Source organism: Vicugna pacos, chromosome 17, assembly GCF_048564905.1.
Source record: "Vicugna pacos chromosome 17, VicPac4, whole genome shotgun sequence".
NCBI lineage: Eukaryota > Metazoa > Chordata > Mammalia > Artiodactyla > Camelidae > Vicugna > Vicugna pacos.
The window spans coordinates 18931195-18944501 of NC_133003.1; the positions used below are offsets into that span (position 1 = coordinate 18931195).

Sequence of the window (13307 nt, forward strand, 5' to 3'; positions counted from 1 at the left end):
GTTCTGTTTCTGCATAATTCTTTGGCAAACCTTTTCCACGCCGACTAAAACCTAGAGTAGGTGACAGGGAGTGGTTTGTGGACGTCTCTGTGAAAGGCATGGGGCGGGTGGGGACAGAAAGGGGGCTAATGACACAATAACATGCGTGGCAATGATTTTGGACAGCTTTAAAACTTTTTTAGTATGTGAAACTTCTAAATACAGTACTTGAAACATAGACGGCAATCAACAGATGTTGGTTTTTTTCCTCTCTGACAAAACACAAACTAATAAATGTGGTTGTGAGATCCAGTTTCTAAAGTCAGGGAGTCTTTTAAAACTTAAGTGAAAACGGGAGCTTGAGTCCTTCAGAGTAGAGGAAGGCCCCACCTTCATGGGTCTGTGGGGGAGTCCTCAATTTTTTTTTTTTCGTTTATAAAGAAAATGCAGATGCAGTCTCTGAGCCTTCCCGTGGCCTCTAGGGTCTGGACATGGGACTTCTCAGCTCTGGGGCCGGGTAGCAAGAGGATTTGTCTAGCCATTTGGGCACTTTTTAAAATGATGATCAAAGTGATACCTACTCATTATTAAAAGTTTGAGGAAGTGTTGGAAAGTATGTGAAGAAGCAAACAGCTGGAGAAACTGCTCCGCTCAGCCCCCCAGTCATGCAGACACCATATATGTCCACTCAGAGACGCTGTCATTCTTGAACAAATTTCCTCTCCAGTCTTTTTTCTTTGAATTTCTTCTTTACATTAGTGGGATTTTACTCTTTTTTTTTTTTTAACTTTTCACGTTATTACATAAGGTCTTTAAAAAAAAACAAATAAGCATTGTTTCTTATGTAGAAAGTCTAGAAAAATTTATCTAGAAATGTCGGAAGCAAAGGGTGAAATGTCTCTCTAGTACCATCTTCCAATGTATTTAGTCTGAGAAAAGAGGTTTTAAATATTGACAAGTATAAAGTGGTGAGTGAAATTTACCTTTGATAATACGACCTGTCAGTGCTGTATAAAATTAGGTAAGTTTTGAAAAGAAGATTATAAAGTAGAAAGTGAAATTTCTCTCTAATGCTATCAAGCAGTGCTAACCACTGTTAATTTTAGTATGCAGTCTTCAGTTTTTTTCCTATCAGTGGTGTGTGTGTGTATGTGTATGAGTTACTGAAATGGAGTTGTACCATAAATACAGCTGTCAAGCTTGCTTTTTTCACTTACTAATGTAATTTGAGTATCCTGTAGTATAAAGCATTTTCTAATACCACTGAAATACTTTTTTGAATAGTATATTAAATGATTACATAATATTACATTTAAAAGTACTCTGTTCTGTGGGATCATTTCTCTAAGGCTGCCAATTTGGATCTAAGTAAACATTTATTCACATTTCTGATTCTTTCCCTAAGCCAAGTCCCAGAGAGCCTCACTAAGTCAGAGATAAATGAAGTTTCCTCTCCAGGGAGTTTTTCATTTTACACTCTCCTCTGTAGCTTACAGAAATACGCACTGATGGCCATCACAAACAAATGTGATTGTTAAAAAAAAATCTTTGCTGTTATCATAAGTGAGAAAGCTCTTAATTTGTGTTTCTTAGATGCTGGAGGGCTCAACACTGTTGCATGTGTAATGATTTTCCTCTATAATTTTTGGAACAGAGGTTATCTACCCTCTCTTAAAACTAAAAACTAATTCCCGCTCAGATTCCTTAAACCTCCTGGATCCCCTTCCAGGAGCCAGAGCAGCGCGCTCTCCACGCCTTGGCATCTCTAGTCCCGTGCGTTTCCAGGCGGTCTCCTTGCTCCCTCTAGTGGCCTCCTCAGGAGCTGCAGCCTCGCTTCCTTTCCTCTCATCAGAACCGGTGCATCCCAGCGAGACATCCCAGTGGGACATCCCGGAAGGGAGCAGCAGGACATGGACGCTCTACAGATGTGCGGCCAGACCGTGTGGGAGTTGTTCTCCTGCACTGATGAGCAGCTCCTCTTAGGGAGGGCCGTTTGTGTCCTTGTCGCCTTGGCTACGGGGAGGGACGGGGGCAGCAGATCAGCTCTCACCCCGCGCCTGATGCGGACACCAGGTGGACAGGAGGCTCCAGTTGGTTCTCATTTTCCAAAACCTTGAGTCCTCTGGAATCTCTTTATAGAGGGGGAAATTATAAGTCAGTCAAGTAATTAAATGTCACTTCCACGGCTGTCAGGGGTTCTGTTAGTGAACCCCAGAATCACTGAGCTGGAGGCACTCATCCTCGTTACCCTAGTTTAGCAGAGTTGGAAAATGCTTGCAAAAGTCCTAGGACGGGAAACTCCTAGAACAACTTTGAGGATAGGGCAGGAGGGAAGGTCTGGAGAGCGAAAGATGTGTAGCCTTCCAGTATGTGGGCCATACATTTCTCACTACGTTAAAGTTTGTTTCAGGCTGTAAAAATAATACAGAGTCATTGCAGAAAAAAACTAATAAAAATCTACCATTTCCTGTACTCAGAGATTATGACTGTTAACATTTGGTATACATCTGTGTATACACACACAGACATTTTTAACCTCGTATTTAAATATTTCTCTGTGCCATTAAATATTTTTGGAAAACACAGTCTTTAATATGGCTTCGTAATAGTACATATGCTATAATTTACCTGATAAGAATTAGACATTTGCTTGACAATTTTTTTGGTAAGCTAGTATAAATGATGCTGAGATGAAGATCTTTTAAACAATCTGACAGATTATTTCCTTAGAATAAATTCCTGCAGTAGAATGTTTGGGTCAAAAATAATCTGAACTTTCTAAATTCTGTTGAAATTTACTATTAAATGTATCTTAAAAGGCTTGTTTCAGTTTCTGCTATTCCTGGCAGAGCGGAGAGTGTCTGTCATTGTCATTACTAACCCTGAGTGTTATTCTTTTTAACCTTTGCCAATCAGATAGATAAAGCTTGGTATACTATTTTAACTTGCAATTTTTAAAGAGTCATGAGAAAAGTTAAAAATTCTGTTATGTTCATTGGTCATTCATATACTTCAGTCATTTGTCTTTTCCCATTCTTTGCCCAGTTTTAAAATGTTGGACTGTATTTGCATATTGGAGTTAAGTCCTTTTTGTCACGTAGTACAGATGTTCTTTCTAGGTTTGTCATTTGCCTTTTGGTTTATAGTGTTTCACCTACAGAAGTTGTGTGTGTGCAGTTTAAAAACTAAGAAAGCAAAAAAAAATTTTTTTGAGGAAAAACTACAGGAAAGTACTATAAGAAATAACCCTTATTTATGTACCACCCAGAATGCACTGACATTTATATTTTGTCATTTTGGCTTATTTTTAATAAAGGAAGTAGAATATTACAGATGCATTGGAACCATCTTGGTTCCCCCTCCCCCCACCATTTCCCCCTTCCCCAGGGCAGCTGCTCTTGTGAATTGAGTGTGTGGCCCCTTCCAGTCCCAGCTTTTATACTGTCACCGTATATACAAGTATCAGTAAACAGTATATGCGGTTAGTTTGTGTGTGTACATACATGTGCTCACTTTAACTGACATGCACGCCATCTCATGTTAATGCACCATTGAGCAAGTTTCCTCATTTACACCCGTGTATGTTCAGCTCAGAACAGTACATACAGATCTAGTTCATTCATTTTGATTGCTGTGTGGTGTCTCGCATCCATTGACCATAACTCCAGATTCTTCCTCAGTGTGTTTCTCAATTTTTCCATCTTGAACATTGAAGGTGCTCTGGGCTTCTGGGTTTTCATTCCACTGCTGCTGTGAACATCCGTACCTGCGCCTCCTTCCGCACACTGGGGGGTCCCTGCAATGTGCTGTGGGTAATGTCAGCTGGCCCTTGCCAGTTCTTCCCAAAGCGGTCTTTCCAGTCGAGACACTCCCACAAGCGGCGTGAGAGGGTCCCTCGTGTCCCACACCTTCACCAAGACACGGAGTTGTCAGACGTCGGGATTTCTGCCCGTCTGAGAATGAGTATCTTCTCGTGGTTTTAATTTGCGGGTGCTGTTGCTGGTAGGACTGAACACCTCTGAAATGGTTATTGCCAGCGTTTAACAGGTGTTCCCTTCTTTGCACCTTCCTTTGCTCTTTTTCCCCGTTGGGTTGCTTGTCTTTTGCTTATGATTGTTGGTGTTCTGTAGGTAGTTTAGATTCTAGTGCCTTGTTCTGTGTTGCAACCACCTCCTGATCCCTGACTTCCTTTCCTTTTATTTCATTTATTGTCCTTAGTTAGACTGCTGCCAAGCCCTCCTAGTGTGAGGTTGAGTTAAAATTACAGTTACATCCTCAAGGAATGTAGCATATCCTTGGAGCATTAAAATGTGCTAGAGGAAGCAGAGGGATGGGGAGACATTGAGATAACAGTGACTCTGGCAGCTACTTACACCAGGCAGAGGGTCTGCCCCGGCCAGGAGAAGGCAGGATCTTCCTAATAAGCCTAGTAGAGAGGCGGGGAAGTGGGTGGTCGGTGGTTGGAAATCCTTACCATGCCGAAGTCAAAGACCGTTGCCTGTATTTTTTTATAATTGCTTTTGTTTTTCACACTGAGGTCTTTAGTCCATCTGGAAATTTTTGCTTTCATAGTTGAATCTCCCTTCTTGTGGCTTTCCCCTGCATTGATGCTTTCACAGTCCTCTCTGAGCTCCAAGTCTTCATTGACAGTCTCTCCCCTGTCACCTTGTGCTCTTTGCCTGCCCTGGGGCATCACGGGCGAGGACACTCACTGTGTGAGGAGGGGACTTCTCTGTGTCTCAAGCACTGTTAATGTTTGTGACATTTGTGGTTTCGGTTTCAGGTGGACTTCAGCCCTAAGGGACCTGATTCCACTCATGTTTAGAGTTCATTCCGTTTTTGGGTGGAGTCTGTTGAGTATGTTTCATGGGAGGTCCTGGAAGTGCTCTCAGATCTGGGGATACTGCAGAGTCACAGATCCAAGGTCTCCCGTGAAGATTCCCTGCTTACGTTGCACACGTGGCCCACCGTGTTTTCTCATAAGGGACCCTAGGAATTGATGAAGTGTGCTATTCTTGTCAGTGCCCTAGCTCTATGGAAACTAAAGTTACATCTACGGAGTTGGGGTGCTTTGAATTTTTCCCACTCCTGCCCACCCCATTTAGATCAAGAGAAAACAGGAAGAACCATCATCTTTCCAACAATGTGTGTTTTCTGTCGTTCAGATAAAAAAATGCAAAAATAAGGAAAATAAGAAAGAGCTGACCAATTCATAGGATTTCCTGATAGGTTGTCATCAGCATCCCCTGGGGAGCATGTCAAAAGTGACAGTCCCCAACCCCTGTGGGAAACAGCAACTTCACAAGAGACAGTTGCCTGGTACACCCTCGTGGAGGTGTCTCTGCCTTCTGTCTCCGAGTGTCCCACTGGCTTCTTTCTCAACAGACAGGGAGTGTGAGAAGTGGGTACAGAATGATTCCCAAGTCAGCCCCCAGTCTTCTTGCCAGGAAGCACCCACCGGGATACCCTGTCTTCTGGCCTGGGTCTGCCTGTTGCCAAGGACCTCAGCAGTTTTCAGTAACCGAAAACTGTTACTAACAGTTGGCATTTTTTGCACGTTTATTTCTGCTTAAATGGATTTTGCCTTTCATTTCTCGTTTTTCACTGTATAGTAACATTTTCATCCCGCCTTTGTGTTTTTTTCCTCCCAGGCCGGAAGCTGAGAGGAAAAGCCTTCTATTTTGTGAACGGCAAAGTGTTTTGTGAGGAAGACTTCCTGGTGAGTTTATCGTCCGTGATTCTCCTCCCCAAGGTCCTGAGTTAGAGTCAGGTGGGGGTGTGTGGAGAGGCAGGGCCAGACAGAAGAGTGCTTTCTCTCCGTGGTCGCTAGTGCCTTCTGGAAGCCGGCTTGCTGGAGAAAGGGTCCTGACTTTCCTTCTTTAGGGGCACGGCGCGGCCCACATTCCTGGGCAAATGACAAACCGCAGAGCTTTGTGCTTTTCGGGGACTTTTGGGTGGCATGGTCTGTCCTTGTGTTTTGTCCATTTCTGCCTACCTCACCCAGCTCTTAGATCTCTGTCTGCGATCCCTGCCCTCCTGACTTCTCGTCCATCCTGCCTGCTCCCACGCACCCACAGTCTACCCACATGCCGGTGACTCCCAGATCTGAACTCCAGCCCTGTCAGCACCTCTGAGGCCAGCTGCTGACATCTCCCTGCCCTCTGGACAGTCCCCAGGGTTGTCTCCCAGCCCATCCCCCAGCCCTTCCCACTCTGCTTGAAAGTCACCCAAAGCAGAAAAACCACGGTGCCTGGGACCTTCTCTCTGAGAACAGTCTCCTCGGTTCCTCCTGGATCCCTCCTCCTTCCTGTCTCTCCCCTAGTGCACCGAGCACTGAGCCTGATGCCACCGCGTCCTCCCTAGTCCAGTGTGGCTCAGCTGCCCCTACACTGCTGCGCAGTGTCACCCGCCTGCCTAGGCTTCTCCCACCCCTCAGGGTTCCAAGCACACGCAGAAGCTCTCCATGGCCCTGGGCAGCCTCCCTCGCAGCCTCGTCCCACTCACTCGGGGTCTTGTGGTTCTCTGCCCGCTTGGCGTGGCCCCGTTCCTTCATGCCTTAGCCTGCACTGTTGTGTCCCTGCTTGGAAGGTCTTCACCCTTTGTTTGCCCGGATCACCCGACAGCGTTCTCATCTCCCGCCCCGCGGTGGATCACCCCTCCTCTGTGCTGCTGCCTCGGCTTGCCCTTCCTTCCCCAGCTTGACCATAAGCAACTGGGGGGGGAGAACACGCTGCTTCACCTTTACACCTTCAGACCTAACACAGCGCCGGGCATGGAGTGGTGCTCGATCAGTGGGATGACCAGTGTGAGACTCAGAGATGGCTCGAGGCCAGCTTCTTCGTGGAAGTGTGGACTGACTCATAATGACTTGTGTTTGCCAGTAACAGACAAGCAAACCTAAGCTGGCTTAAGCAGAAGGGAAATTCATTCCTGCATGCCCTCGGGGGTCCTTTCCTCCCAGCGTTCGTTCGCTTCACTCTCAGGCGCTGTGTGTGTGGTGTCAGATGGTGGCAGCACACCAGAGTTGACTGTCTCCCAGTTTTCAGTTTGATGGGCCGAGATCCCGTCCTGCTGCTGGAGTCTGATGGGCTCTTGGTGGGTTATGTGTTCATCCCCAGGCAAAGTCTTGGGTGCTGGAGGAAGGTGGGGCTCGGATCAGCCTGGTCTGAGCCAGTGCCTCGCCTTGGAACCTAGCGTGGGGTCAGCCCCACAGGAACCATGGGACCACAGGACTGGGGAGAGGGGCTGGATCGCAAATGAAAAAATAAAGAACTGTTACCCCAAGAATCAGGAGGAGGTGCTGGGCAGTAAAACCCTGCACCATGTGGTGCAGAGTTGCAAAAAATTTCCCTTTTACTTTACACCTTCCTTTCTCTTACATCCCTACCCCAACCCCCTGCCATTAAGTTATGTTTGCGACATCTAAGCTTCTGTATCTTCCAGTGTGTAGCAGTATGTAGTATGTTTTTTTTTTTTTTCGGGCCTGCTTTGAACACTCTAATTTTTTCAAAGTAAACGCTTCGGGCCCTGTGGGACACTCAGCTAAGAGCATTGAGGGGGCGCCGAGAGGCAAGGGGCGGGGACAGGCCATGGTTCGCCTCGTGGCAGATCGCCCGCCCGCTCCTCTAGTAAGTTTTCTGAAGTGAGTTCCTGGTATCTTTTAAGATTCCAGCTCTGTGTGTGTGTGTGTGTGTGTGTGTGTGTGTGTGTTGGTAAGGTAAATAATATTCATCAAGTTTCTTTCTATAAAAGTTGGTTTCATTGGGTTTTTAACCAAACCCAGACTTGACTTTGAATCTTGTTCTTCCCCCTAATAGGCTATGTGACCTTGAGAAGATCACTTATCCTCTCTGAGCTTCCCTTTGCTTCCATTTGGGAAATGGTGTAATACATACCTTGCAGAATTGTTTTGAAAATAAGAGTGATAGTCTTAAACTTGAGCGTGCATCAGAATCCCCTGAAGGGCTGCGGAAACCCAGATGGCCGGGCCCCACCCCTTGAGTTTCCAATTCAGTGCGTCTTGGCTGGGAAGCCCAGGGTTTTGTGTTTCTGAGAAGTTTCTGGGTGATGCCAGAGAACTCCTTTTTGAGAACCACTGGATTAGAGAGCAATACCTCTCTCTCTGAGCAGCCTCTTACGCAGAGCCTGGCGTGTCGTGGGTGTCCAGGTGCAGCTGTTGATGGGTGAGCGGTATTAGTTTGTGTGGCCTTTGCGGCAGAGGATATGCCATGATTCATGACGCTGTTGTCCGCGGGGAAATGACAGATTCCTGCATACAGTGATACATCTTTCTTGTGATCCTTATGACGGGTGGGGAAGTAGTTAGGTTCATCTGCCCCGCCTGGATTTAACTTTCTTTTCTCTTTCCCCTGCAGTACTCTGGTTTCCAGCAGTCCGCTGACAGGTGTTTTCTTTGTGGTCATCTGATCATGGACATGGTGAGTGGGATCCGCCGAACAAGGAAATAGCGTGGTGGTAAAGGGAGGCGTTCAGAGAAAAAAGAAGTTAGTAACTGAGAGCAGTGTTTCCTGCCTTGGTTCGTGGTTGTGGCTGGTTTTGTTAAGAAGACCTTATGCAGCTTGCTCACTTGCTCTGGTGGAACCCACGCTTGGCTTCTGCTGGCACGGGCATCCTTAGCCGCCCAGTCCACACGACGTCGTGTGTCTGATGACGCTCTGTCCCCGGGGCTGTTCCCATCACACTGGCCACACCGATTCTCTGGGATCCTCATGGCATCCCAGCTGAGATGCCAGACGGAGTGTGTTTTCACTGCAGAAGTCTCAGCCACGTTGGAGGCGGGGACAGGAAGTCGGATAAACCCAGTCGTTTTTGCCCCTGTTCTTCCCAGCTTAACAGTTCCTCGGATGAAGTTTTGGGGCCGGTGGCTGGTTCTGAGACAGCAGAGCAGGGAGCAGGTTTTATACATCCTGTTCCTCGCTCAGCCACGGCTCTCCGAGCTTCCCGGGGCCTCTGCTCCTTTATCTCTTCAGTGGGAACACTTCTTCCTTCCTGGCCTCCTTACAGGGTAAGGCCGTGAGGTTAATGAGCACAGGGCTCTCATCCTGTCTCAGGGATCAAGTTGTTCACCATTGGAGGGTGGCCCTGTCACATTTCTTTAATGTGCTGGTCAGAGAAAATCGCTGTATAACATTCTTTCAGTTGAGTTAAATACCTCCCTAAGCTGATCCATTAATTCCTTTCTGGGGAAGGGAATTGCTAGTCGGTTTTTTTTGTTTTTCTTTTACCTTTTTTTATAGAGAAACAACTCAGAGGGTACGCATCTTAAGTGCACAGCTGAACAAACGTCTATATACGTGTATAGACCTGTGTGTAAACACCACGCAGATCAAGAGACAGAACACGTCCCACATGCAGAAAGCCCCTCTTCCACACAGATACCCACTCTTCTGACCCCGATGGCCCCAGATTTGTTTTGCTGGTCCTGGAACTTCATTCGGGTGGAATCGTACAGTATAGACTCCTTTGGGTCTGCCTTTTTTCACTCAGGAAAATGTTTCTGAGGTTCATCCGTGCTGTTGCCTGTGTTGGCGGCTCATTTCGTCTCACCGCAAAGTAGGATTCCATTGTATGGATATAGTACTGTTTATTTATCTATTCTCCTGCAGATGGAGATTTGGGTGTTTTCCAGTTTTGGGGCAATTTATGAATAAGCTGTTGTGAACACATTTATGCATGTCTTTTTTTTTTTTTTGGTGAAGTTTTTTTGTTTTGGTTTGGTTTTGGTTTTTTGGTGGGGGGAGTAGTGATTAGGTTTGTTCGTCTGTTTGTTTTGATGGAGGTACTGGGAATTGAACCCAGGACCTCATGCCTGCTAAGCACATGCTCTACCACTGACCTCTGCCCTCCCTCTTCTTATGAGTGTCTTTGATGGACATAAACACTCACCTCTGCTGGTTTTACACTGATGTGTATAAAACAGTGAACCAGAGCTGTTGCAGTTTGTGACCAGAACTTGCTGGCGTCCAGGCTCTGATGGAGCGCAGCACAGTTCGGCCCTGTGAGCTGTGTCCACATCAGCCCCTGAGGCCTTCCTGGGAACAGGGCCCTCCACCCACTCCCCCAGGGGAGGCAGGAGCCACACCCCCTCACCCCACCCACCCCAAGTGCCTGCCCGGCTCCACGGGGCTCCATTTCTTTAGCAGAATTGGTCCTTGATTTCAGGTCCCTTCTGACCAACCCACCGTGTACAAGGCCAACAGTGTCCACATCTATGAACATGACCATACCCTGTTCTCATTTCTGGTTGTAGCCTAAGCCTTCTTTGCGACTCAGGGTATTTCATTTATCTGTTGCTACATGACAAAACTTAGTGGTTTAAAACAACAGTGATTTATTATTTATCCTGATTCCGTGAGTCAGGAATTGGGTCAAGGCTTTGCAGGGCGAGTCCCCTGCTCCGTGTGGCATTGGCTGGGGTCACTGACTCAGCTGTGTTCAGCTGGTGGCCCAAGACGACCTCTCCCCGTGGCCGCTAGTCTTACTCAGCAGTCTGTCTTGGGCTCGCATTCAGCAGGAGAGAGGGGGTGGAAGCTGTCGGTTGTCTTACATCCTTGACTTAAAAGTCTCAGAACATCATTTCTTCGTCATTCTGTTGATCAAAGAGAGTCACAGGCCAGTCCCGATTCAAGGGGTAGAGGGGAAGATTCTCCAGTTCGTGGTGAGGATCAGCCTGTGAACACAGGGACAGAAGGAACTGAGCTTTGGAGACCACCTCGACCCCCACGGGATAACACAATCTCCCTGGACTCTCGCAGGTCTGCCCTCTGACTTGGAAATTGTCAGCGAATATCTGTCTGGTAGTGATACTTAGTCTTCAAAACCGAGCCCTTCATCGTCACCAAGAATTATAATAATACAGAGAAAGATTCCTTCAGATGCCACTCTTGGTTCTCCAGCAGGGCCCAGTTGTCCAGCTCCTGGTGGACATGGTCTGTCCCTGCCCTGCCTTTGTTAATAGAGGGGATACGCTGGGCTTGGAGGTTGGAACTGGGCGTTTTCCTACATGAGACAGAAAAAAATTACAGCTAGTCAGAATGCAGCAAAACGACATTTTATCCTACCACACTTCTGGCACCATGTGGGTTAAATTAATGTAAGGGTCTCTTTCTGCCAAGACAGCATTAGGCTGGAGGCAGAATGCATTCCAAGGTCCTGATTGCCAAGTGGACTTTGAAGCCCAGCCGGTTGTTCTTCCGATTTTGGCAGCTTGGGGAGCCTGGAAGGTTAGTGAAATCCCAGAGGGAATGAGGAATCAGGAAGGCTGGGATTTCAGAGGAGAGCTGGACCAGCAGGAAGTCCTCCTGGCCCCGCCCCGGGCTGCGGGGTGCGGCCTCTGCAGGCAGCTTCGGGCGCTGGGGGGAGCAGAGCACCGCAAGGCTTTCCTACAGGTCTCATGACGCTCTGCCAAGCTTCTCCTTGGTTCCAGGTCCCCATCCCACCCGGGGATGCTGACGACCATTCAGTACGTTCCTTGCCGACAGGTGTTGTGGGGCACACTTACTGGTGTGATTCCGGAGTTCTGTTGTTAAGTTTCGTGGTGCAGGTAATCACAGAAATGAACCTGCTCCTGAGTCATCGAAGGTGCTTTCAACAGTAAATCACAGAAAGCCCAGACTCAACTCAAATGAGAGGTTCTTAAACTTCAGCACGCATCAGAATCACTTTATTAAAACACCCTGGGGGAGGGTATAGCTCAAGTGGCAGAGTGCATGCTTGGCATGCATGAGGTCCTGGGTTCAATTCCCAGTGCCTTCTCTAGATGTAAAGAAATAAATAAACCTAATTACCTCCCCCCCCCAAAAAAAACCCCTAAATAAATAAATGTCACTCTTCAAAAAATAAATTAAAAAACTCCACCTACTGTGGGACAGGGCCTGGAAATGTGCATTTTAACAAGTTCCCAAGGGATATTGATACTGCAGGTCCAGGAACCATACTTTGAGAACCACTGACTTAACAGGAAAAATGTTTTGTCTCACCTAACAAGAGGCTTGGAGATAGGCAGTTCGGAGGTGAGTTAATCTGGTGACTCACTGACACCACCAAGGACGTTCTTTCCATCTGCGGTCTCCCACACGCCAAGTCTAGGCTCTGTCTTGGTTTCAGGATGGCCTCTTACAGTCCAGATCAAATGACACTGAGAGGAAGAGGGTGCCTGGGGCTTTCTCTCCATTGTGTTTTAAAGCAGCAGCGACAAAGAGGCTTTGCTTACGCTTGGATCTGAGCTGATCCGGCCTGAGTCACAGCTCCTGGATTATCACTGCAGAGTCGAAGCTGCTTAGAAGGGGCACCCAAGAGGGAGAAGTTAAGAGGTTTTTCCAGAGCTCTGCCATTTCCTTGTGGCGTTTCCTGTCGTCTTTCCTTGTACTGGCTGCTTCCCAAATCTGGGGTGGATCCTTCTGAGGCCCTGCTTTGCATCATTTCCTGCAAATAATCATAAAAGTTTTTCTGATGGAGAGCCCTCCAGATTCCTTCCTGGAGGTTTATGAAGTGCAGGAGAAGGATCCTGTTTGGTTTGCCCATGTTTACATAGGTAACTAGGTTAGCCTGTCCTGCCTCATCATCCTTGACCTTGGTCCAGGTGAAACAGGGATGAGGGAGCTCCACGTGGCACATCCTCCTGTGGTCCCTCAGCCTGACATGTCCCTCCCTCCCACTGGCCCTTCCTTCCCCGCAATCCCCACCGAGTCTTGGCATCTTCCTTTGCGCCCCCAGATTCTGCAGGCCCTGGGGAAGTCCTACCACCCTGGCTGTTTCCGCTGTGTCATTTGTAATGAGTGTCTGGACGGAGTGCCCTTCACCGTGGACTCAGAGAACAAGATCTACTGTGTCCGGGACTACCACAAGTAAGGCGGGACAGGGCGAGAGGAGCTGAGCCACGCTGGCTGAAAGTCAGGAGAGGGCAGGGTGGAACCCCGCTGAGGCATGTCACCTGGCTGCTCGCACTGTTATCCACAGGGCAGCAGACGTGCAGTGGTTTGGAGGGGAGAAGCTGGGGTGTTGGGGGTCCACTGATGCCAGTGCAGACAGGAACTGGTTTAAGAATTATGTGTACTGGAAAAACAGAACCCCAAACCTGTCATCAGACTCCTGGCTCGGCCTCTGAAGGAACCTGTCAAGCCCCATGGCTACAGCTTTACCAAACTTCAAAAGGCACCGATTCAGTGCTGGTGTCTGCCACCCTTGGTTTGCCGGGGCCTGTACGAGGCATGTGAGGGGGGTAAGCAGACAGGGCAATCTCTGTCCCTAGTAGAGTGAGGGGACCAAATGCGCTTGTTACCATTGGGGAACCATCCCAAAGCGATGCT

The 13307-nt window shown here is 47.8% G+C and overlaps 1 protein-coding gene across 1 annotated transcript in view; it reads left to right on the top strand.

Annotated features, from left to right (window-relative positions):
- LIMD1 (LIM domain containing 1) overlaps window positions 1–13307 on the top strand; it is a 61133-nt gene that overhangs the window by 41779 nt on the left and 6047 nt on the right. The window contains exons 3-5 of the mRNA XM_006200712.4: window positions 5631–5698; window positions 8355–8417; window positions 12715–12845. Coding sequence (XP_006200774.1) covers window positions 5631–5698; window positions 8355–8417; window positions 12715–12845 — 262 coding nt within the window. The remainder of the gene's footprint in view (window positions 1–5630; window positions 5699–8354; window positions 8418–12714; window positions 12846–13307) is intronic.